The sequence below is a fragment of the Zootermopsis nevadensis genome, unplaced genomic scaffold (genome assembly GCF_977971745.1).
Source record: "Zootermopsis nevadensis isolate Lab colony 2312 unplaced genomic scaffold, Znev_1.0 Znev_ptg000003l, whole genome shotgun sequence".
NCBI classification, from domain to species: Eukaryota; Metazoa; Arthropoda; class Insecta; order Blattodea; family Termopsidae; genus Zootermopsis; species Zootermopsis nevadensis.
Window position 1 is genome coordinate 2,350,233 of NW_028259135.1, and position 22,634 is coordinate 2,372,866.

The following is a 22,634-nucleotide window of genomic DNA, read 5'->3' on the forward strand; positions in this document are numbered from 1 at the left end:
TGCGAGTTGCTTTTTCTATTTTGAATTGTTTGCATTAAATGACCCAGTGTCCTTTATGAGAATATTGATATCAGTGATGATTTAGCCTTACAAAACTTGCTTATCACATTTCCTCAACATCAGGTTAATTTTTATGATACAGTGGCTGGGTCTTCTTGCATTAGTGGCATTTTATCTGCTATGCATTTGTTATATTTCTGTGTCACTCTCAAAGCATCATGTGAAAGGAGAATCCACCATATGAAGATAAGGTCAGCATCCTTCTGATGTAGTAAAACAGTGAAATTAAAATTTAATTGTGCTGATAGCACCACATGCTAAGAGTTCCTCAACCTTTATAAGTCCAGGGACTCATTAACCCTTTCTTATTGACTTGTAGGTTGACAGGTTATAAATGAAATCCATTTTTTAATGCTTCAAGTTAGTGCTTTAATAATAATATATTGTGGCAAATGTTTATACATTACCACACTGTAACATTCTTTAATAATTTATTTATGTTTAGTTACTTATATTACTAATATTAAATATTCAGATAGGGCTGGATGTTTTAAAAATAACTGTTACAATGAACCCATCAACAACGGAGGTACTTTAACCTACTGAAGCAGGAGCTAATTTAAATAATATTTTAAAACACGTTTTCCACCTTGAAGAAAACGCGATGCAACTCCATTACCAAGATTAAATGTTTAATTCTGTGTGGGGAAATAAAAATCGTATATTCAGTGAATTATTCGAAGCCCATGTGGTCAGTAAGAAGAGTTTTTCATATCGGAAGACGCGGGGTTGTGCGAACGGTACATTGAATGAATCAAGGCGACTTGTGTTCTCTTCCGCTGGTTCATAACCTGCCGTGATGTCATACATTTGACGAGTACGATGGGGCTTACTCGCACAGGATTGTCTTATGACAGGTGCAGTAGCAAGTGGTATGATCGTGGTGCATAGTCATTTCGTAACTGTCATGGTGAGAAGGTCTGTGATGTGTAAGGTAAGCGATCAGTATTGAATGAACGTTGTTGTTTAACTCCTTGGAGCCGTTTGTATCAGCAGCTGTAACTACAGCGAGAGACTACATTTTGTATTATTTTCAGCGTAAGGCAGGGATTATTTCCTCAAATAATATTTATCAATTGATCTTTGTGGTGGTGTTTCATTTGCGGTGCGGTCTAAAGTATTTGTACGTGCTTTGATTTTTAGTTCCTCAATTAGCATTTATCAATTGATCTTTGTGATGGTGTTTTATTTGCGATACTGATTCAATTATTTGTACGTGCTTTGATTTTTAGTTGCAGGTTTTTAGTATATAGTGTGATACAGTGCATATCCGGATGTATATTGTGAATATTCTTAGTATAATTTATTTATTTCGTGTGGGATACCAGACCAGAGCTAAGTCATATGGTGGGAATGCCACCTTTAAGCACTCTGATTTTATGATGGGGTTGTCTCCCTTAGGACGTTGCCTTTACTAAGGACGGAAACGAGGTTGACATTTTATAAGACAATGGCTATGCGAGCCTTTGTATATGGGTGTGAAAGTTGTGTGCACAGAGCAGGATACAAAGAACTGAAATTCGTTCGGAAAACATTATGAGGTGGTAACACTTACAATACCACATGACGTCACAACCCAGAAGAACACGTTCAACATTTGAACCGCTGTGAGAACATAATATCTCACGCGTTTCATGAATATCATTCTTTGTGTTTAACTGACTCCATAAAGCAAATTTATTGAGAAGGTAGTATTAACAGTTTATCAAGAAATTCCACATTCTCGGAATCCTATTTGTCTACGATCCGTCCTAATTATCCTCAAATCCACACCTAGGTCAAGGAGTATATGCTGTACATTTTTATGTGGAAAGGAAATTACAAAGTGTGCTGTAGCGTGCGTGTTCAGAGTTAATCCTTATTTCATCATGAGTGTAATTAATTGCCATGAACTGCCAATTTGAGCTTTTTTTATAGCCGTGATGATTTCTGTTATAAAATAAAATCTGTTGCACTGCACCAGGTTTTGAAGGCTGTATCAACAAGGAGTGATGACACGGGAGTGTTTTCTGGGAACAGTCATCCGATGACATCATTGTGAGTGAAAACTATACGTATGTAGGTTGCGCCAATGTCAAGTTAGTTAATCCTTCATATGTCATTGACGGAAATATAATTTTCTTATTTGTATATGCAATCTTTCATAGTGTTTCTGTGAACAGGTTACTTTTTGAACACCTCGAGAAGTTGAAAAAAGGAAATACTTGTCGAAATACTTTACTCCATGAAGTAAGTTGAGTTCATGAATTTTGAAAATATTTACTGCGGAAAATAAAAAATATAAAGGTTCCTTCACAAAATTGTGGAGGGAGGTGAGACATTGTGTGCTGCCAGATACTGGTATGAACAGAATCATTAAATGAATAAGTCAAATAAGTATCTAGGAAGCTTGCATTTGAAACTTGTGTTCTCGTACAAAGGTACTATTTAAGAGCCAGCCATTATTTACGATTTATATGCTAACGGCCACGCTTCGATTCCAGGATTGTAACTTAGGCCTTTTATGGAATATTTATAGGAGTAAATGTTTTTTCTCCTGTCTAAAGAGATGCAATAATTTAAAGAATATAGGCAACCTATATTCTAGATACAGTTAGTGTGAGGCTGGCTTCCAGCAGACGCCCTTGAGTGATGCAGAGACTCATAGTTCTGACTCAGCATCCTGTGATGTTTTGATTCTAGAAAGTTTCATGGACAGGTGAGGTAATGGAACAACCCACATGGTTGCCGTTTTGTCACTAGATGAGGCACAGTGATGCCACATACTGAACAGTTTCACTTTTAAATTACAAACTTTTAAATATAACGTTTTTACTAACGAGAGTATGTGTGGAACAATCCCAGAAACAAGGAGAGATTGATCCGCTCAGTCACCGACTGTGTAATCAATTACTGCTGTTAGTAAACTGACCGATATAAGAATTTATTGGTCATCCATGACTGTTTTGTTTGAATGAACGTCTGTAATGTTTAAAGATTACTTCCAGTCTTTTTTCACAGGGATTCCCAAACTTTTCCAGTCCTTTTTTTACATTCGCGCTGTCGTAAAGTTACATACAAGTCGGGCTAATTTGTTGAAACGACGTAGAATTTTATTAAACATGCCACTAAATTGGACTTATTATTGTAGAAAGGTTCAGGTATTGCTCAGTAATTTTCTTTACTAAAATCAGCCATTAGTAACATATTTAACACTCGTTATGAGAGTATTTTTTCGTAATTTTTAATTCTATTGGGATTCGTATACCATCCGTTCAAGTTGTCATCGGTAAGACACGCCCTAGTTTTCAATTTGACGTTCGACGTGCTGAGGAGTTGCTTATAGGAGATAGTTACTGTCAAATACTGACGACATTAACAATCGTGTTTTCTGTTGTCAGGTAGCCATTTTTGACGTAAATACGTATATATATTGAAGGGTCATTCCACAAAAAAGTATAACGAAAAAGTGTAAGGAAATATCATCTGTTTATTCGGAATTGTTGTGTTTAATTACTGTCGTCAACAATCCGCTTTCGTTATTGCGGAAAGAGCTGAGATGTGTAGAAGTGCGTCGTAGATTAGATAATTTTGTGCTGTTAAAAACGTTTTACAATATCAGAGGTACTTATCTTATATAATAATTATTAAATAATCTGTTGTTGCGTTAGTTTGTTGCGTCATACTATGTACAAGATGGATGACATTGAAGCTAAAAGACTCCATAACGCAGAATATATGAGACAGTACAGAAAACGTAAAATTCGCAAACTTTGTGTATAGCTGATGTAAAAATATACTATTCCGCCCTTGTTTTGGTAATATTTTCGTTTTGAAAAGAAAACCTTGTACGCGTTACTTATTCATCCAAAGGAACACCGAGCTGAACCCTTCGTAACACAACAGCGACCGTCGACCAGAGCTGTCTTACGGGTTAGGCTAGCATTAAGGCAATGTCCTAGGTAAGCGTTAAGAATCGAGCTGTGCGAGCTGCATAAGCAGCATGGGGTGTCATATGACGTAAGGGAATCGCTTGTTGTGTCCTACGTGACAGAAACACGCGCGGTCTTTCTGCGCATGCGCCTTCCCTGTACTGCACAGTCAGAGCTTCCTTGCGCATGCGCCTTCTGGCCAGCGTAATGTATGAAAATTGTATTTGAATTATTTATCGTTTTGAAGCTTTATATAATTATATACACCTGAGGATGGTTCTTTTAGGAACTGAAACATGAAAAATGATGGTCTAATGTAAATCGAATATTTCGATAAAGAACATGATTTAATATTTTAAATGTTAATTATTGTAATATTTTGATATTTAATAAGAATTTATTGTGATTAGACGGACAAAATTTAATATATATTTTTAACTAGTTTCTTCAATTTCTTTCTTGTTTTCATTCCCTACGTACGGACTGAGAGTACGCTATTAAACAAGGAATCGTTCTTTGGAGAATGTGAGACGTGATAGGGAATCCTAATTAATTCATCTGCGTTTCGTTTCTTGCAGACATCTTTGGACTCAGACGAGGTTTGTCACTGTCTTCGGAAACTAAGATGAATTGGGAAGACGAAGAGACCTTGGCATGGGAGCTCGCGGCCCGAGAGGCTCAGCAGAGATTCTGTGAGACCTGGGGAAACCGGAAATGGGACGTGTTTCTTCAGTCCGAACGTACTCTTCTGGAAGCAAGAGTCGGTTTGGCTCTATTTGGTCCACCTGAACAACAAAATACAAACAAGTTTAGCGGCTACAAGAAGAAACAAGTGAAAACCATAACGAAACTCTGCGATATGATTGTTAGGAAAACGAGAAAATATGCTAATTTCGGACAAGTGAAGATATCGTGTGTTTTTGTGAGTGCAAAAAGCGTTAAAGACAGATTCACCGTACCCTTAATTCGTGTGCTGAAGTACGATTATGCAGATGAGGTATGTAACCACCGCTTCTTTGATTCTAACTGTTACATGTTCAGAAGTTGGCAACACTTCCTCAAGCAGAACAAACTGCCGCAATGCCTTATACTGTATCCTACGAACGGGATATATACCCTCAAGGATGGGAAGGTTAACCTGAGCAGGGGCGAATCCAAACGATGGTTTTCCACGACCGTGGCGACATTGCGCCCATGGGGATCTCTGGGTCTCTCGGGGTTTGGACTGGAATCTTCACGGATCCCCCTGGTCGTGAACCCAGTGGTGGCAGGCACGGCCATGAAAAGCGCTCTGTTTATAGCTCGCACAGTCAGCACCAAGAAAAGCATGGTCGTGGAAGGAGAAACTGCTGACCTCGAGGCCGACTCTGAGGAGCTGTGACACCACTTGTGGATTAATATTTCTACAAGCAGCTGCCCGCGTGTGATGAAGGTGAGAAGTGGCTTCAGAGTGATGGGAAATGCAAATAAATTGCATCTCCTCAACTCAGCATTAAAAAAAATAAACAAAACTAATGTTTGTTTGGAGGTTATAATGAGATGGGAATTGGTTTTGATATTGCCATCTCTTGGTCTCTGTGTCTTTGCAGCAGTATCCTGATACAGGTTTCATGCATGAAACTGCTGTCAAGGTGAGAGGCTAAACACTAGAAAGCCAGTTTCCTTGAGTTGCAGTCCAAATTCAAGCCTTTGTTTCCTCTGACCTAAAGCATCACAGATGATCATCATTAAACCAGCAAGTCAGGTGTGTGATTATTACAGAACCTTTAAGGAATTTGTATCAACATAGTACAAAAGTCATGTGATCAGATTGAAGGGTTAAGAAGTTTAGATGTAATCTTGAGGATCATTTTGTTCCGTGTGATGTTAATAAATTCACTTGTTATTTTTTACATCTGCAGAGACTGAGAGGTTCTTTGTGCAATATAATTTATAATATGCACACAGAAAAGTTACTATATTTTAATTTACCCAACAAAAAGTTTAGTACCAGCACCAAATTACATTGAAATCCATCTAAAATTTCCAGATATAAAATATGCTCATGGATGGATGAACGCTCAGACGCACTTAAAAGAAAATAATGCATAAACATTTAACAGATTATACATTTAAATTAGAATCCCTGATGAACATTTTATTGTAATATTTTCTCTGATTATAAAATTCTAAAGATAAATGGAATGTTGTTTTGTACCTTTATGAATCTTGAAGTCTCACTCTGAGCAAATCTTAAATTGGTGGTTTTTGAGAACAGCGTTCTGCGAATATTAGGCTCTAGAAAACAATAAGTAAGAGGAGGTTGGAGGAAACTGCATAATGAAGAGGTTCATACTCTCTACAGTTCACCTGATGTTAGTGTAATTAGTTCAAAGAGGTTAAGATGTTCAGAATGTGAAACTAACATGGACCAAAGATATTTATGTAGTTGAAACGAGTAGGAATTACTGATTTTATTGGTTTCAACTTAAGCTGCCATCAGTTGGTTAAAATTATCAAACTACAAGGTTTCAAAGAATGGATCTTCATCTACAGGTGCCAGAAATGGGGCACCTGTTCCATTGGGTTCAGTAGATCTGACCACAGATTGAGTGTCGCTTGTCTTGCAGGGTCCGATGGAATAAATGTTCTGTCCTCGCTCCTTTTGACACTGAAGACACAAGAAGATCTATCCTTCCAAGTGTTGTGATCTGATGATTTTAATAAACTGGCAATGGATAAAGTAAAAAGAATAAAAGTTGTCAGTGGAACCACGGTTCCGGAGAATTTGACGTAAATACGTCTATACGGAGAGGAAGTTTATATATTGGCTTTATTCTAAATATTTCCTTTATACATGCTTTACAATAGCGTAAAGTTTGATTAAGACTTTGCTTATTTAACTTGAATTAGTTACGCTTAAGATGGCTCTGTGGTAGATGAATTTAATGTAAAGTAATGTAAGGTAAGGTAATGTAATGAAATGTTTTATAGGTAACAACAATGCCGAGTAAACAGATGACGTTTCCTAGGTAACATAACAATGAAGTTACACTTTTTCGTTCCACTTTTTGCTGAATGACACTGACCCGAAAATATAGACGTATTTACGTCAAAAAATAATACAACACTGCGTATTATTTGAGGTTTTCACGGCGGTGAGTATGAATATTTCTGTCTTCTACTACACGGCACAACAACCCAGAAGACAGAAATCTTCAATACGACACTGACATCAAGCACATTTAGAGAGGAATGTGTGAAGGAACAATATGGACAATTTATCTTAATGAAAATGATTGTGAATATATGAACTTGGTTTAGCATATGGTTGTGTGAAGATAATGATGGGCCTTTGATTTCTATAGCAACATGAAATGTATTGATTAGGTAACCAAATATGAACTTCCCAAAGAAGATACTGCATGATGGAGTAGTCACATAATTATTATAAAAATTTCTGTTCTGAAATTACAGACAAATATGACATTGAATGATACGCAGAAAGTACAAATTAAATTACCTCTGCTTTCATTTATAGCCTTAGTTGTATTTTCTTATATTACGCTAGTCAAGGTGATGATCCTTCGTCAGTGGTTACTTTATTTCAGTCAGAGGCTTGTAGAAGCCTGCGGAGATTTGCTTCTCTGGCAGAGAAGTTTACATCCACTCAACTCTGCGCCGTAAAGGGTAACGAGGAATTTATGTTGTGGTATTGGTAATTTATAACAATTTTTGTACCTTGCATCATTTATTTTATCACCATAGGCCTGTGCAAGATTTTCCAGTGAAGTTTTATGAATTTTTTGATTAGAAACTATAGAATGAGCAAAAATTTTTCCTGGATGAAATATAGTTGTAAATTGCATAATGAAATTAGACTTTTATTAATATTTCGGAATAGAATTTTGAATTTATAATCAGAAACTATAGAATGAACAAAAAAATTTTCCTGGATGAAATATAGTTGTAAATTGCATAATGAAATTACACTTTTATTAATATTTCGGAATAGAATTTTGAATTTATAATCAGAAACTATAGAATGAACAAAAAAATTTCCTGGATGAAATATAGTTGTAAATTGCATAATGAAATTACACTTTTATTAATATTTCGGAATAGAATTTTGAATTTATAATCAGAAACTATAGAATGAGCAAAAATGTTTCCTGGATGAAATATAGTTGTAAATTTCATAATGAAATTAGACTTTTATTAATATTTCAGAATAGAATTTTGCATCTTTGTGGCTTGGTAGAGAAGCAATTAAGATGTTTTAACTTGGCTTCTATATAGGCCATTGATTTTCATTTAAACATTCTCTGGGCCCAGTAGTTTATAAAAGCTGGACCCTCTGTAAACACATGAAGGTTGCCCATTTTGCCTGGACTCAAATATCAGATTTGACCAAAATTCTCTGGTTATTTCTTCAGATGAAGCATGCAAATGGACTTCAACTTTCAGACTGATTAAATGTTTTTAATGTATGGACATCATATAACAGTACAAGAAACATACACACTTCTTTATTCTAATGAGAATAAAGGGAATGTGTGTTACAAAAGTTTCTACTTTGGAAGAATTTATTTTATTTTGCTGACCTCAGGTGCGGCAGAATTCTGTGATAACAGGAGCAAAAATTGCTCACGATGGAGATAACTTATGAAATGTAATTTCTTATATTTTAATTCTGCATGTATTTGTTAATAAATAATGTATTTGTGCCAATGTCAATAGTTGTAATTATTTGTTTCTTTTTTATTCTGATGTTGGATTTAATATATTCTTAGGTTGTCAAGTAAATATATGTGGGTCTAGCCCTTAATTTCTTGTCGTGCCCCATTATCCTGGAAAAGTGTGTCTGGATGCACAGTTTCCTTGTATTTAAGTGTGTATGACATCTTAAAACCTTGCATATCGTGCAGTGTATTAGAATATAAAATCATGCATACAAACAAAACTGTTTGCACTTGAAAGGTCACTAACACCAAACGCTTCAAATAATCTTTTATCGGGACTCTTATGTGGTCAGCATTGTGTGTTTGTTCTGGAGACAGAAAATATTATTGGCCACAATCTGGACAGCTGTGGTTCATTTCCTGACTGGAGCTCCTTTCTAATTGATATTAAAGGATCTTTCCTCAGAATGTGAGGTTAACCTCTCACTTTCGATCTAAAGCCAGAATTAATACTAGGTGGAACATTGTGCCTACATTTTCAGTGTGTGGTGCTTTAGCTCTGGGTTAGCGCTAGATGAAGTGAGTGATTAAGATTGACTCCTGACATACCTACCTCTGTTGAAGCATCCCAAGTAGCCATTCGATAAGAGGTGATCGGCCTCTGAGCCATTGTGTTTGTGTAGGCAAGACCAGGGAACCATTAAAGTGGACAGAAGTTGGGTGATATGGAAGTAAGTGGTTGTGGACTAATTCATGAAAGCATACCTACATTTGTGTGAATCCACTGGAGACAGACACTACAGTGAGCATAGCTGGTCTCCATGTTAGATTTGTGCATTGTAACTCCAAGGTCAGTCTCTCAGCCAAATGTGTTTGTGCTGTGGGTGTCTGTAGGCACTTTGACGTCTTTAATAGAGATCGTATTTTGCTTACGGGTATTTTCTTGGCCTTTCAGATGTTGTCAGTGAGAACAATATGAAACATTAATGTTACAAATGGATCGATCTGATGAAATTATGATAAGGTTATGGGTAGTTTTATGTAGCGCACTTAGCAAACTAAGTAAACAAGACCTGAGGGTGACGCGCGAGAGGGGAGATGAAATACGAGTAGTGGAAAGCAGAGTATCGATTTTCTATATCGATAGGTATCGAAAGATAATACGAGTACTTTTAGATCTTCTGAGAAACATTTCGATCAGATTTACTGAAATCATATCGCGCAGTTTCGATGCTGATAAGAATATAGCTTTATACTTTAATTACTTTAGATGGCAACATAGGAATCGATGATTTAACGCTATTGGCATGAAAAACTAGTCGCACTGTGCGGTTCATGGCTATCTGCAAAGTGACGCGCGCGCACGCGCACATACACCAAGTGGCAGTTTATGTAACAGCGGATTCGTCCAAGTTTTGCGAGTAGCATCCATAAATATCTTGACTGTTCTTTGATTTTCCTTCCAAACTGTTGACATCTTGGGAAAACAATGACAATCGCAGCTGTCTGCCCACTACACTGGCGTGATGGGAGTTAAGCTGAAACATCGTCAGTGGTCGTTGGTGAGGTTACATTTACGGCGTCTCTAAGAATCTGTGGTTTGGACAAGTCGAGCTGCAGCAATACCACGAGGTACGTTACCATCATAGATCCCAGCTGAAAAACAGTCATATTAATCATATTCACAGTGCTCACTACCATGATAATAAATGTGGCAACTATTCACGCCACCTTGTGGTGTCTACGTGCAATATTATTCGATCGTCAACACTGATAGTTTTTTTTATGAAAATTTGTATCGACTCTTAATATCTGTGCTGATGGTGACTGATAACACGCTACTGTGCTGAACGGAAGCAGTGCTGTGCTCCGTGCTTTAGTTAAAATGAACCATGACGGGAGAACTAGTGGAATTTAACTTACGGATAACAGCATTCCTCTGTTCACGGTGACGTAACCTCCAAAATTGATTTCCGGAGGACGCAATTCGATTGCTCTCAAGAAGGCATCAACCTGCAACACAGCGATGACGGTAGGATTTTGTTCACTTGTTTACAAAAAATAGTTTTTCTCGTGTTTGATAAACATAACTTTGGCTTGTCTAGAGAATCAAGGCCTTGTGCACATTTAACCTTTATCTTTTTTAATGATCAGTGCTCTATATTTAAGTGGAAATATTTGTTTACGTGTCGGGAGAACATTCCTGTATAAATGGCGCCCAACATATGAAGTTTATTAAGAAAGTTTGAATTTTTTGAAGTATACGTCTTGAAGCAATGTTATCGCCAACTGATAATCAAATTCTTTGTACAGAATGAGACTACCTCCTTTTCCACCTTGTCGCTTATTGGTGCATTTCTGATGTCCAAGAGCTTGCCTTGGAATGTGAGTCCCACCTGTAAACAGAAGGATAACTGATGTATTCCGAGTAACAAGCAAAGAAAGTTATTTACCTTCGCTTTGTTTTACTTGTTACCTGCTGGAATTGGCTCACTAGCTTTAACCCTTTAAGACCCAGTGGTAATTATATGTACCACCTGCTTCACACAGTTAATAACTCTGCGTTTTGTATATATGGGTTTCGTATTGTTCTCAGTGTAAACAGCGATTACTTCCTTAAACAGCGTTAACCAGTTGATCGTAGTAATGGTGAAGTGTGGTGTTTTCTTCGCGGTACGGACCGATTTATTAAATAATATTTAGACGAGCTTCGGCTTCAAAGGGTTAATAATTAATTATTGAACTGAATTTTGAATGATCGTGTAAATAACTAGACAGCCTACGCGTTTAGAATTTGCCCGCATATTTTACTAATTTAAGCGGAATTATCTCGTAGGTCGGAGTTAAGTAATTAAAGTGATCTCCCGGGTAACTCACTCAATGCACTTACCTCCCGGGTAACGGAATTCGCGCCGTCGCAGACGATGAAGAGTTCGGTGCCCGTGATCAGGCTGTCGCCGGCCAGGTAGATAACGCGCTGCTCGATTCCCTGCTCCAGGCAGGAGATGAGGCCGTACATGGAGACGGTGGTCATCAGGAACAGGTACAGCACGTAGAAGCCGTAGGTATAACACATGGCTATGCCGGTCTGACGCGCCACGCGACTCAACTGTAGCCACAGCGTGTTGTACCGCGCTATCACCAGCGAGGGGCGAACCGCAGTGTCAACGTCCTGTATCACCAATATATTAACCGCTATATTCGACGGAGCATGTGTGGTTCTGCAAGTTATTCAGAATTGTTACTATTGAAATAAATAAATTATTTCTGGCTTTAGGTGAGCGGGCTTGTTCTTTGTATATATTAAACCTTGTCCGTATAATCACAATAAATTCTTATTAAATATTAAAATATTTCAACATTTAAAATATTTAAAATATTAAATGATGTTCTTTATCGAAATGTTCTATTTACATTAGACCATCATTTTTCATGTTTCACGACATGTTTCAGTTCCTAAAAGAACCATTCTCAGGTGTATATAATTATATAAAGCTTCATAACGATAAATAATTCAAAATACAATTTTTCATACATTACGCCAGCGTAAATTTTTATCAGATTTTTACCAGATATTAAACGATGTTCTTTTTCAGATTTTTATTCCATTTTTTTGTAGTTACTGTTATGTTAATCCTACTGGCCTCTTACAGTATTCAGTAAGAATTTATGTTCTGTTTGCGGAAAGCCTTTCTATGAAAGTTGTGATATCCGATTTAACTGTGGTTGTCCGAAGGTTGATCTCACTGATTTTGCAATATTTACCGCGTCTTGGAGATCATTGTGCATTTGTGATGCCTGCGCCAGGTTTCTGAAGACATCTAGGACTGATGAGATTGCATCCGATACCACGAAGATTTTTTTTTTTTTTTACAGAGGGGCGATTAATTTTGCCCCCTGTATGTAACAAGGATTATATTAGTGTACAGATTAAGACAGTACATCTTAATGGTCAATCAGATTTCTGAAATGATTTCTAAATTTACTGAGGAGATCTCGCACATCTAAAAAAATAGCAATGCTGGTATTAAATACCAAATTAAGGACCTCCTTGTTGTAATTACTGGCCATATTGGACCCTCTGAAAATGTAAATCATAATGATCAAACAGACGCCGTAATCAGCTGGTTGCAGTGCCAGGATGCCACGATTACGTCACAAATGAGGAAATAACCCTATGAGGTCTGTATCCATGACAATAAATATTACTGAACAGGATGCTTTCACAACTGTTACTAAGAAAAAGAAAGGTAGATTTATGGAGGATTTTTCCCAGCCCACCTGCAGTTCCTACTAAAGGTACAATTTGGCTGCACGCGACAGAGACAAGCGACCGAGGCAGGCGACAGAGACGAGAGACGGACACATCGCAGCTTGTCGCCACACACTTTTGAGGTGACGACCGAGACATGCGGCAAAGTGTTTGTTTTCTTTGTTTTGTTGAGACATACGTGCACATATTCTGTGAAAAATGAGTACACAAATGCTTCTAAAAAGGTTACTCGAAGAAGATGATGTGTTGCTGTGTTATTTGTTGTGAAAGAAACAAAGAAAACCTATGAGTTCAATATTCAAATCCAGACGTGAAGAAGGATCTTTCTGTCTGTTAATAAAGAATCATTTATCATTTTCTGCTACTAATTCTACCAATTGCTCATCTTGGTCACCAGTAAATGTAATTTCTGCCATTATTTTACTCAACAACACACGTGCTGCCTGAGCCCGTCGCGAGACACTACTGGTCAGAGAGCGGTCTCCTGTGCTTTGTCTCTGTCTCGCGCTCGTAATTGTACTTCATACGATTGTACAGAGAGCAGACAGGAAGCGACCAGTCTCGGTCTCGTAACTCTGTCGCCTGTCTCGGTCGCTTGTCTCTGTCGCGTGCAGCCAAATTTTAAGACACACAAGGCCACTCTGACTGCAGTGAGGACCAACCAACCAAAAAGCCAACTAAGGGCGGAGTCCTGCGCAAACGCAAGGCATCGCTGGAAATGGTAACGGGAATTTTGCTAACGCCAACGGGGGTCTGCCGTGGCGGGAGCTTCGACCATTCAAACTTGGGTCTGTCGCTGCTGACGGGAGGTTACGAACTGAGGATTTCGTGCCTTGTGTTTTTATATTTGCTAGGAGGACACGAACCAAGTAACTTCTTGTCTTTATATTTTCCTCGTGGTTACAGACTCTGACATCTAAAAGTCTCTGAAGGATCGATTGAAGTTTTCTTCATTTGCCTGCACAAGTTAAAATCTAAGTTTTACTCTTGTACCTATTTTCGTGTTTTTTTATGAAGATAATTTTCATCTACTAAACCACGGTGGTCCAGCGGTTAGAACGCTGGCCTTGTAATCCTGGGGTCTCGGGTTCGAATTTATAACTTGTGTTGGGCAAGGCCGTGGTCTAGGCAACACGGAGTTTTCCTCCGTGGCATCCCAACAATTACTCCATTCACACACAGAAGAAGGCAATGGCAAACCACTTCTGGATCATCTGCCAAGAACGTATACGAACAGGTCCCAGTCCGAGAAGAGAAAAGGATGGAAGGATCCTGTTCATATGGACCTGTCGTCAGACAGAACACTAAATAAATAAAATACCTTCTGGAAGCTAGTGGTCAGGCTCTGGGCAGTCTTTTGCAGCAGAGAGCATAATAAGTACCAAGTGAGACCCATGGTGTCACGTAGTAATGCCTGGTACCAATACGTGAGTAGTACCAAGTAGTTGTCCAAATTATTCTCCAGCACCTGATACATGGTTTCACGCCCACATGTTACCATTACCAAGACAACGGTAAGCACAACGGCCCGTCTCCTGAAGTTCACCTCCAGAGAGCGCCCCGTCACGACGCGATAGTGAGACTGAAACACATAAGTACGTACTTTTGACCTCCGTTTAAAGTAAATACGAAGGCTTTTCTGCTTAATACTCATTTATCCGCGCCCTGACCACACAGCGCATTATCAAACCCTCGGTATTAAGTTAGGGGCTTTATATCTGAGTAAAGGTCGATTAATTTTACAAACGTTTTGATGTCAGGGATCGGGACACAAAATTGAAGAGAAATATTTTTACCAGGCCTCGCCTCCACATCGAAAAATATTTAAAATAAACCGTATATATACGAGGTGCGATCGGAAAGTTTCAAGACTGTGTCAATAGCGGGCGAACCGGATGTAGTACGAGCTTCTGCCTTTAGGGGTGCGGCCTACATTCATAGTGAATCAGTGTGCCAGCCGGCATCATCGAATTAGCATTTGTTTCTTAGTTACGGGCGTTTTGGTAGTGCATTACACCGACCCTCCTGCGATTTCGGAATGGCGTGTGCATCAAATTTTGCCAAAGACTCACCAAAACGGCTACGGAAACGTATGAAATGCTAAAGCAAGCATTTGGGGAGTCCGCAAACTTTTGTGTGGCATTCACGTTTTAAAAATGGCCGAACCTCTGTCGATGATGACGAGCGTTCTGGACGACCATCTTCGAGCACAACGCCCGAAAATGTTACGAAGATTCGGCAGGCCATTCACGAAGATCGACGTCGTACCATCAACGACTTGTGCGACATTGTTGGGATAGGCTATGGGACCTGTCAGCTGATTCTAAAGGAAGAACTCCACATGCGACGCATCCTGTCTGAGGACCAGAAGCAGTATCGACTTCTCGTTTGTCAGGAGCTCAAAGATCTTGCAAGAACCGACCCCAACTTCCTTTCTAAGCTCCGTGTGACTTCTTCCTCTTCCCAAAGATGAAAATTCAGCTAAAGGGAAGGAGATTTGAGACGATAGAAGAGATTCAGGCAGAATCGCAGATGGTGCTTGACAGGCTGACAAAGAAAGATTTCCAGGGATGCTTCCAGGGTTGGCAGCGGCGCTGGGATCGTTGTGTTCACTCCCAGGGGAACTACTTCGATTGTGATGGATTAATTTAATACCTGAGATAAGTGTACGGGTTTTTATAGGCGCAGTCTAGAAACTTTCCGATCGCACCTCGTATATTAGATGTTCTAACAGACTAGGTATCTGATTTAATATGTTATTATAAATTATCGTATAATATTTTAAAGGAAATAGAAGATAAAACCTGTTAAATTAAATAAGTCTAGTCTTCATTGAGAAATTAATAATTGCTTAGAGAGTCAATTGATGGAACCCAAAGGTTTGTCACCGTGCTTACAAGGGCCCGCCATAAATCCTATCTTAGGTCGTCTTGTGTTTTGACTCGTTCCTGACCTGGAAGGCGGACCAGCTCGCCATGTACTGTGCGACCAACCGAGCCTCCCTCCAGTTGTTGAAAGGCACCGCCAGGTCGATGAGGTGGTAAGCGAGATCAAGGTAGCCAATCAGCGTGGTCTCAAAGGACTGTGAGTTAAGCGTGGTGACGAAACCCTGGCTGTAGGCGAACCAAAGAGCCGTGAGCAGTCCGGCGTACATGCACGCAGACCACAGCATCACCGGCGAGGTCAGTCTGAGGCCTGGAGATTTAATCGGTTTTTTTAAACTTATTATTTTCTAAATACTTTTTATGGTAGAACCAGATCTTAACGTGTACGCTGCATTCAATAAAGAACCAGTTTATAAATATTACCAAAACAAGACAATGATTTGAGGTTCTCACGGCGGTGAGTACGAATGCTAAGGGCTCCTGTTAGTTACCAGAATAAGAATTCCTGTTGACACGAAGAGTCTGAATCGGCAAAGCTCCCATAGCCCTCAGGACCTCCAAGGCAGGCGCCATATTGGTGTAGAAGATATCACGCTGCTCTGATTCTGAGTTCGCGACGTCCATAGGAAGATTCCTCAAGCCGAATGGATCCCTCTCTGTTAACTTTGTGTCTCCACGCCTACCGTTGTTGTTCCCCATCACCCACAAGCGCATTGTGACATCCTTGGCAACTATTTGTTCCATTCGAAAAAATGAAGACGTTCTTCCGCTGTGCGCGCCTGTAGAAATTTGTATCCAGCTGTAGAATATAAAATAATGACGTTTAAACAGGTTTAAAAAATGACGAAAGCCGCGACTTCTTATAAAAAGATGTATTATTATTATCAAAGAAAACAGAATTGCGCGTGTTTGTGAGTGGCGTGTCGATTGGAATACGTCACTGGTGCAATTTGCAGAGTCTTCGTCATGTCACTGTAAGTTCGGATCGGAACGTACGAGGTGCGATCGGAAAGTTTCAAGACTGCGCGTATAAAAACCCGTACACTTATCTCAGGTATTAAATTCATCCATCACCCTCGAAGTAGTTCCCCTGGGAGTGAACACAACGATCCCAGCGCCGCTGCCAAGCCTGGAAGCATCCCTGGAAATCTTTCTTTGTCAGCCTGTCAAGCACCATCTGCGATTCTGCCTGAATCTCTTCTATCGTCTCAAATCTCCTTCCCTTTAGCTGAATCTTCATCTTTGGGAAGAGGAAGAAGTCACACGGCGAATAAGGAGGGTGCGGGATGACGGCCATGGTGTTTGAGGCCAAAAACTGCCGAACTTTGAGGACGATGTGCCCTGGCGCGTTGTCATGATGCGTCGCATGTGGAGTTCTTCCTTTAGAATCAGCTGACAGGTCCCACAGCCTATCCCAAGAATGTCGCACAAGTCGTTGATGGTACGACGTCGATCTTCGTAACATTTTCGGGCGTTGTGCTCGAAGATGGTCGTCCAGAACGCTCGTCATCATCGACAGAGGTTCGGCCATTTTTAAAACGTGAATGCCAGACAAAAGTTTGTGCACGACCCATTGCGGACTCCCCAAATGCTTGCTTTAGCATTTCATAGGTTTCCGTAGCCGTTTTGGCGAGTCTTTGGCAAAATTTGATGCACACGCCATTCCGAAATCGCAGGAGGGTCGGTGTAATGCACTACCAAAACGCCCATAACTAAGAAACAAATGCTAATTCGATGATGCCGGCTGGCACACTGATTCACTATGAATGTAGGCCGCACCCCCTAGCGGCAGAAGCTCGTACTACATCCGGTTCGCCCTCTATTGACACAGTCTTGAAACTTTCCGATCGCACCTCGTATTTGTTTCGTTTGTGATGTATTTTGTGGAAATGTTAAGCTAGGATAATTTGTGTAGCTGTTTACTGACAACGTTCAAATCTATCAATGCCACTGTTTTAAATTCGCTTCGAAATTCCTTCTTTATCATATAGGAGGGAAGAATTCACAACCTACCATATGTCACTCGGTGAATTACACTCACTCCTACATCTTTGGTATGTTTTATTTTTATTTCTATTTTATTGATACTTTCTAACTATAATTTATATATTTTGCATTTTATTCTCTAAATTCTTTTATAAATTCTTTCAAATTCTTTTAGTGTTTCTTTCATTCATTTACTTACAGGCCGATATGTACATCTAATAACATTTAAGAAAAACAACACCTTCGCCCAAAAATGGAAAAACAAACGTAATGAAACATCACCAAAAAAACTACAGAAATCATAATTGAGTTTTAAGTTCTTAGATATATTTTACACCTGATGATGGTTTTATAAAAACCGAAACATGTTGTGTAAATGTTCCGAAATGTAAATCGATCAATCGATATGGAACATCAATGATATTTTTATTATCTTAATTATAAGAAATTTTAAATATTGTGATCAGACGGATTAAAATAAATAATTGTTATACTCCCGAAATACATTTTCGCGTGTGGCAACAGAGACAAAGACTGTTACTTAAACTGTAAGTTTTGGGCTGAGTATAATTACATATATTTTTTCTTAAGTGTTTAAATTTTTAACGCCAGTCGCTAAAGTTTAAAACACGGAATTTTGAGTGACTACTTTTAAGTGTACAAAATTTCATAAGCTTCTAAAACGAAACTCTATTAATTCTGTAAAATAGCGATATATTTCAATATTTTGATTTATTAAACTGAAGAACACGAGAATTTTCGAGATCGCTAGCTACTCATTGCAGAAACCTTACTGGGAGCGAATGGATTGGTGAAGTATCGAAATAATTATTTTAATTTAATTTCACGTTAAACATAGTGATAAAATGTAAGACCTACCATGTGATTTCATATGTTCAGGTTTTTAAAAAGATTTTTTATTTTTGTATTTTGACCAATGGATAGAAAACTGCAAGTCTACCGTTCCATTTTAATTAATTTTGCTTGTTTTAAAATCTCTCTTCTGGGAGTAAACGTTCGAAGGGAGAGCAATAGGAAACATATTTTATCTATTAAAAAAATTAAACTGCAATTTTGAATTAAAAAGTGTTGAAAATATCAGGTTCACAGTTTTTTTTTTAAATAATTGGTTAAACTAAAATTTGTCTCTTTGAAATTTGACTGTTACTCGTCGATTTCAACAAAACTTCGTGCAAAAGCGTTACAACGAGGTTTCACTGTTAATGTTATTTGCAAGTCACGAGATTATAGAAAAACCTCCGCGGAATTATTACGAGGTTACACTTTTACCGTGCCCGAGATACAACTGACTTATTATCCACGTTTGTCAGTGTTCTTGTCTGCAGGTCGCGTGTCTGTCGGCAATTCGTGCTTATTAAAAGAGCGTGCCGACATATTGGCCACAAGGTAGATCGTGAGCTTAGTTTACCAGCATAAATACTGATATGGTTTAATATATCGACGTAAACACTCTCTGGATTCAGGCGCAGAGGCTTAAATAATTAATTAAACTTCTGCGGAAGTAATGTTAGATAAAACAGTCTTAAATTCACGATCAAGGTACAATTTTTTTTTTGAAAATCTGTAGTAGTTTATACAGACCAACAGTCAAAAAATATCATCATCGTCAGGGATTGGGCACTAATGACTATTCCGGCTTCAAATTGCTACGATACGAGGCAGAAACTCAGCCAAGTAAACAACCCGGACTGATTAACTGACTGGGCGTCGTACTTATGAACTCTGAAGGTAATTAACTATCAACCGAATAACTTTCTGGTAACAGAACTCGGAATTGTCGAAGCCCGTAGGCGGTGGACGAGAGTCGAGGTGAAGACTCGCACTCAATCACCTCTCCCGCTCTAGGCCGTTTCGAGCAAAGGTTTTTGTGGTTTGTCTTCCCACGTAAACCTTAAAGTAGGTCACGGCCGTTTTCTTCGACGTTATGGAACTAATATGGATCGACGTAGCTGTCAGTATAGTCACTGGCTACGGGCTGGACGACCGGGGTTCGATCCCCGACGGGGGCAGAGGATTTTTTCCTCTAGCCTCTGCTTCCAGACCGATTCTGGGGCCCACCCAGCCTCCTCTACAATAGGTACCGGGGTCCTTTCCCGGGGGTAAAGCCGGCCGGGGCGTGATGCTGACCACTCACCCCCATCTAGTGCCGACGTCAAGAATGAGTGGAAAACTATACAGCCTCTCCCCCCAAGCGCCTAAATGGCGAAAAGTGAGACAGCTTTACTTTATTTTACTTTTTATTATGGAACTAATAAGTACCGTTAAGTAGGATATAAAAAGAGTAAAACGATGTTAAAACATTTTAAACAATTTCACATTTCCATAACCTGTATTCTCACATATATATTTTAAAGTTTTCCAACTTTCTTTTTTTCCCAAAAGGTCTTACTGAACAAAATTCTGTACATATTTGCTATTTTTATCCGAGCTACGTGCCCTTAATTTTAAAAGCCTACTTGATTTTACGAGGTGAGCTGTATAAAATTATTAACTTTATCGTTGTGTATTGAGTGTTCCCTTAACACGTGTTCATTGCCCTGTATATAGTCTATTATTTTTTATCCAATCACAAAGCAGATCAGTGACAATGCTGTTGCACACTTGTCGTGGCTCATACACACGGATATTTTATCGGGACAATCAGTTTTACTTCTCTATGAATCCAGGTAAATGGCAGCTTTGTACAATAAATACCATGAACCTCGAGCGTGTGTCTCTGTCATAGTCACGAATCAATTTTTGTTCACCCAAGGTAATGTCCTCAACGTTCATTACCTTTTTATTTACATCGATAGGTGTTGTAAATAGGGACAATAAAAAGAATGAGTTGTCTAAAAGTAACAGTCGGGGATTTCGCCCCCCCCACCCCCCACACACACAAAACAAAAACAATCAAAAACTTCTGACCTCGGCCATTTGTGTCATTGTCAGTGGGGAATATGATTACAGATTATTTTGTTGTAGTCAGGATGTCTGTCCGTATTTACAAAAACGTAAATGGATTGATACTCTGATCCTTATTTATGTTGTTATTATTTATTATTTATTTAGTGTTCTGTCTGACGACAGGTCCATATGAACAGGATCCTTCCATCCTTTTCTCGGACTGGGACCTGTTCATATACGTTCTTGGCAGATGATCCAGAAGTGGTTTGCCATTGCCTTCTTCTGTGTGTGAATGGAGTAATTGTTGGGATGCCACGGAGGAAAACTCCGTGTTGCCTAGACCACGGCCTTGCCCAACACAAGTTATAAATTCGAACCCGAGACCCCCCAGGATTACAAGGCCAGCGTTCTAACCGCTAGACCACCTCATCTTATTATTATTTAGTGTTCTGTCTGACGACAGGTCCATATGAACAGGATCCTTCCATCCTTTTCTCTTCTCGGACTGGGACCTGTTCATATACGTTCTTGGCAGATGATCCAGAAGTGGTTTGCCATTGCCTTCTTCTGTGTGTGAATGGAGTAATTGTTGGGATGCCACGGAGGAAAACTCCGTGTTGCCTAGACCACGGCCTTGCCCAACACAAGTTATAAATTCGGGCACCTCCGGGAATCGAACCCGAGACCCCCCAGGATTACAAGGTCAGCGTTCTAACCGCTAGACCACCGTGGCTGTATTTATGTTGTTACATGTCAGTAAATATAAAGACGGTGATAGAGCGGAACTTCGACAAATTTAACGTATTCAAAAATGATACAAGTGGGTTTATAAATAATATAATTATTAATTTACATTTCTTGCTAACTCCATCATATAGACTGAAATATATGAAGGAATTGTCATAACTTTCTTCAAAAGACAATGAATTTCGTTTCTATTGATGGTGTTAAGATAAATAATACACACATGTTGTTTTTGGAGTAATGAGGGGGAGTCATGGAATCATGTAATTAGCTGTGGTATTGTTCTCGCTTAGCCTGATAAAGGTTATTCATAGATACCAGAAGTCAGCCTGTGAACAGGTGCAATGATAAATCTAATTGTCTTGTGTTCATACACGTAAGGAAGTTACATTATTGAATTCTGCAACTGCTCATTACACACATACAGAATCCTTTTACAAAACCATCATTCCAATATTTATCCATTCCTTTAAATAAACATTCATGTTGGATATTAAAATCCACTCCAAAAATTCGTATCAACTGCATGGCTAATGAGCCATCTTTAGGTTATATAGCAGTGCGTTGTCGTGTCGTTTTCCAATTTAAAACAGTGACTACATGTTTCATATGTGAGACATTGTGATGAAATGTTTAAACTAATGTGAGTATCTGGTAGTATCCCTCCATATATGTATACTTCTCCAACTGTATGAAATTAGTTACACATAAACTTATATTTATTACAACAATTTTTAAATAAAAGTGAAATTATTGTAGTAAACGTTGGGATATTTTGTGATTCTGAAATTTCTGTCACCTAGTGACGGTAGTACGTTAGACTACTTAAAATAACTGCGGACAGATGGCATTGTATAACAAACGTTGGGTGGATCGACGCGAGCGGGCAGAGTTGTAGGAGTAGGTGCGTCGATTACGGTGTGTGAGTAGTATGGAAGCATTGATGATGTAATTATCCTTTAGTTAGATTGTTAAACAGTAAAGCTGTTCTCTCACTGGTAAGATCACGCCATGACGTTAACGTTATATTTTCCATGAATCGCCGTCTGTTGTTACCTGTACAATCTGTCCCACAATGACGCAGAAAACGGTGTTCAGGCAACCGAACTTGAACCTATTTGACAGTTTCAATTCAAAGACAATGTTTTCTTTTTGCGTGGTTTATGCATGTGTTTATTTATTCTGACTTGTTTCAATGGATGACTCA

General features: G+C 38.9%; 3 protein-coding genes across 10 annotated transcripts in view; 2 read left to right on the forward strand and 1 right to left on the reverse strand.

Moving 5' to 3' along the window:
- Positions 1 to 70: 70 nt before the first annotated feature.
- Positions 71 to 8,687, forward strand: LOC147874869 (uncharacterized). 7 transcript variants are annotated; one of them, XR_015537809.1, is made up of 5 exons: positions 71 to 994; positions 2,024 to 2,097; positions 2,223 to 2,289; positions 4,550 to 5,403; positions 5,561 to 8,687. XR_015537809.1 is itself a non-coding variant. In XM_087358558.1 (2 exons), the coding sequence occupies exon 2, from the start codon at positions 4,597 to 4,599 to the stop codon at positions 5,350 to 5,352; it is 756 nt and encodes a 251-aa protein (XP_087214684.1). In that variant the 5' UTR covers positions 71 to 994; positions 4,550 to 4,596; the 3' UTR covers positions 5,353 to 8,687. The 7 variants fall into 7 exon arrangements, 1 of the variants encoding a protein (XP_087214684.1); XR_015537804.1 differs by lacking the exon at positions 2,223 to 2,289; XR_015537815.1 differs by lacking the exons at positions 2,024 to 2,097; positions 2,223 to 2,289 and having other exon boundaries at positions 5,561 to 5,715; positions 6,581 to 8,687.
- LOC110834542 (gustatory and odorant receptor 24) lies at positions 8,622 to 16,082 on the reverse strand. Its single transcript, XM_087358527.1, has 6 exons — positions 15,859 to 16,082; positions 14,227 to 14,487; positions 11,523 to 11,804; positions 10,957 to 11,028; positions 10,556 to 10,645; positions 8,622 to 10,288 (listed from the first exon to the last, which is right to left on the reverse strand). The coding sequence occupies exons 1-6, from the start codon at positions 16,075 to 16,077 to the stop codon at positions 10,166 to 10,168; spliced, it is 1,047 nt and encodes a 348-aa protein (XP_087214653.1). The 5' UTR covers positions 16,078 to 16,082; the 3' UTR covers positions 8,622 to 10,165.
- Positions 10,131 to 22,634, forward strand: part of NKAIN (Sodium/potassium-transporting ATPase subunit beta-1-interacting protein) — a 60,958-nt gene continuing 48,454 nt past the window's right edge. Inside the window, exon 1 of one of the 2 annotated variants that reach the window (XM_022073798.2) lies at positions 10,131 to 10,264. Coding sequence is in view for 1 of the 2 variants with exons in the window: in XM_022073797.2 (XP_021929489.2) it covers positions 10,659 to 10,664 (6 nt within the window). In the remaining variant the exon portion in view is untranslated. Of the gene's footprint in view, positions 10,265 to 10,539; positions 10,665 to 22,634 lie in introns of those variants that run through there. The other variant, XM_022073797.2, reaches the window with a different exon arrangement.

What these genes read in the sequence shown, in the direction of transcription:
- LOC147874869 (XM_087358558.1), top strand. Translation starts at nt 4,597, where the DNA reads ATGAATTGGGAAGACGAAGAGACCTTGGCATGGGAGCTCGCGGCCCGA.
- LOC110834542 (XM_087358527.1), bottom strand. Translation starts at nt 16,077, where the DNA reads ATGCTGTGGTCTGCGTGCATGTACGCCGGACTGCTCACGGCTCTTTGG. An exon ending in GCGACAAGGTGGAAAAGGAG is followed by an intron (nt 10,646 to 10,956) that starts GTAGTCTCATTC and finishes GCTGTGTTGCAG; the next exon opens with GTTGATGCCTTCTTGAGAGC. An exon ending in ACAGAGGAATGCTGTTATCC is followed by an intron (nt 10,289 to 10,555) that starts GTAAGTTAAATT and finishes ACTGTTTTTCAG; the next exon opens with CTGGGATCTATGATGGTAAC.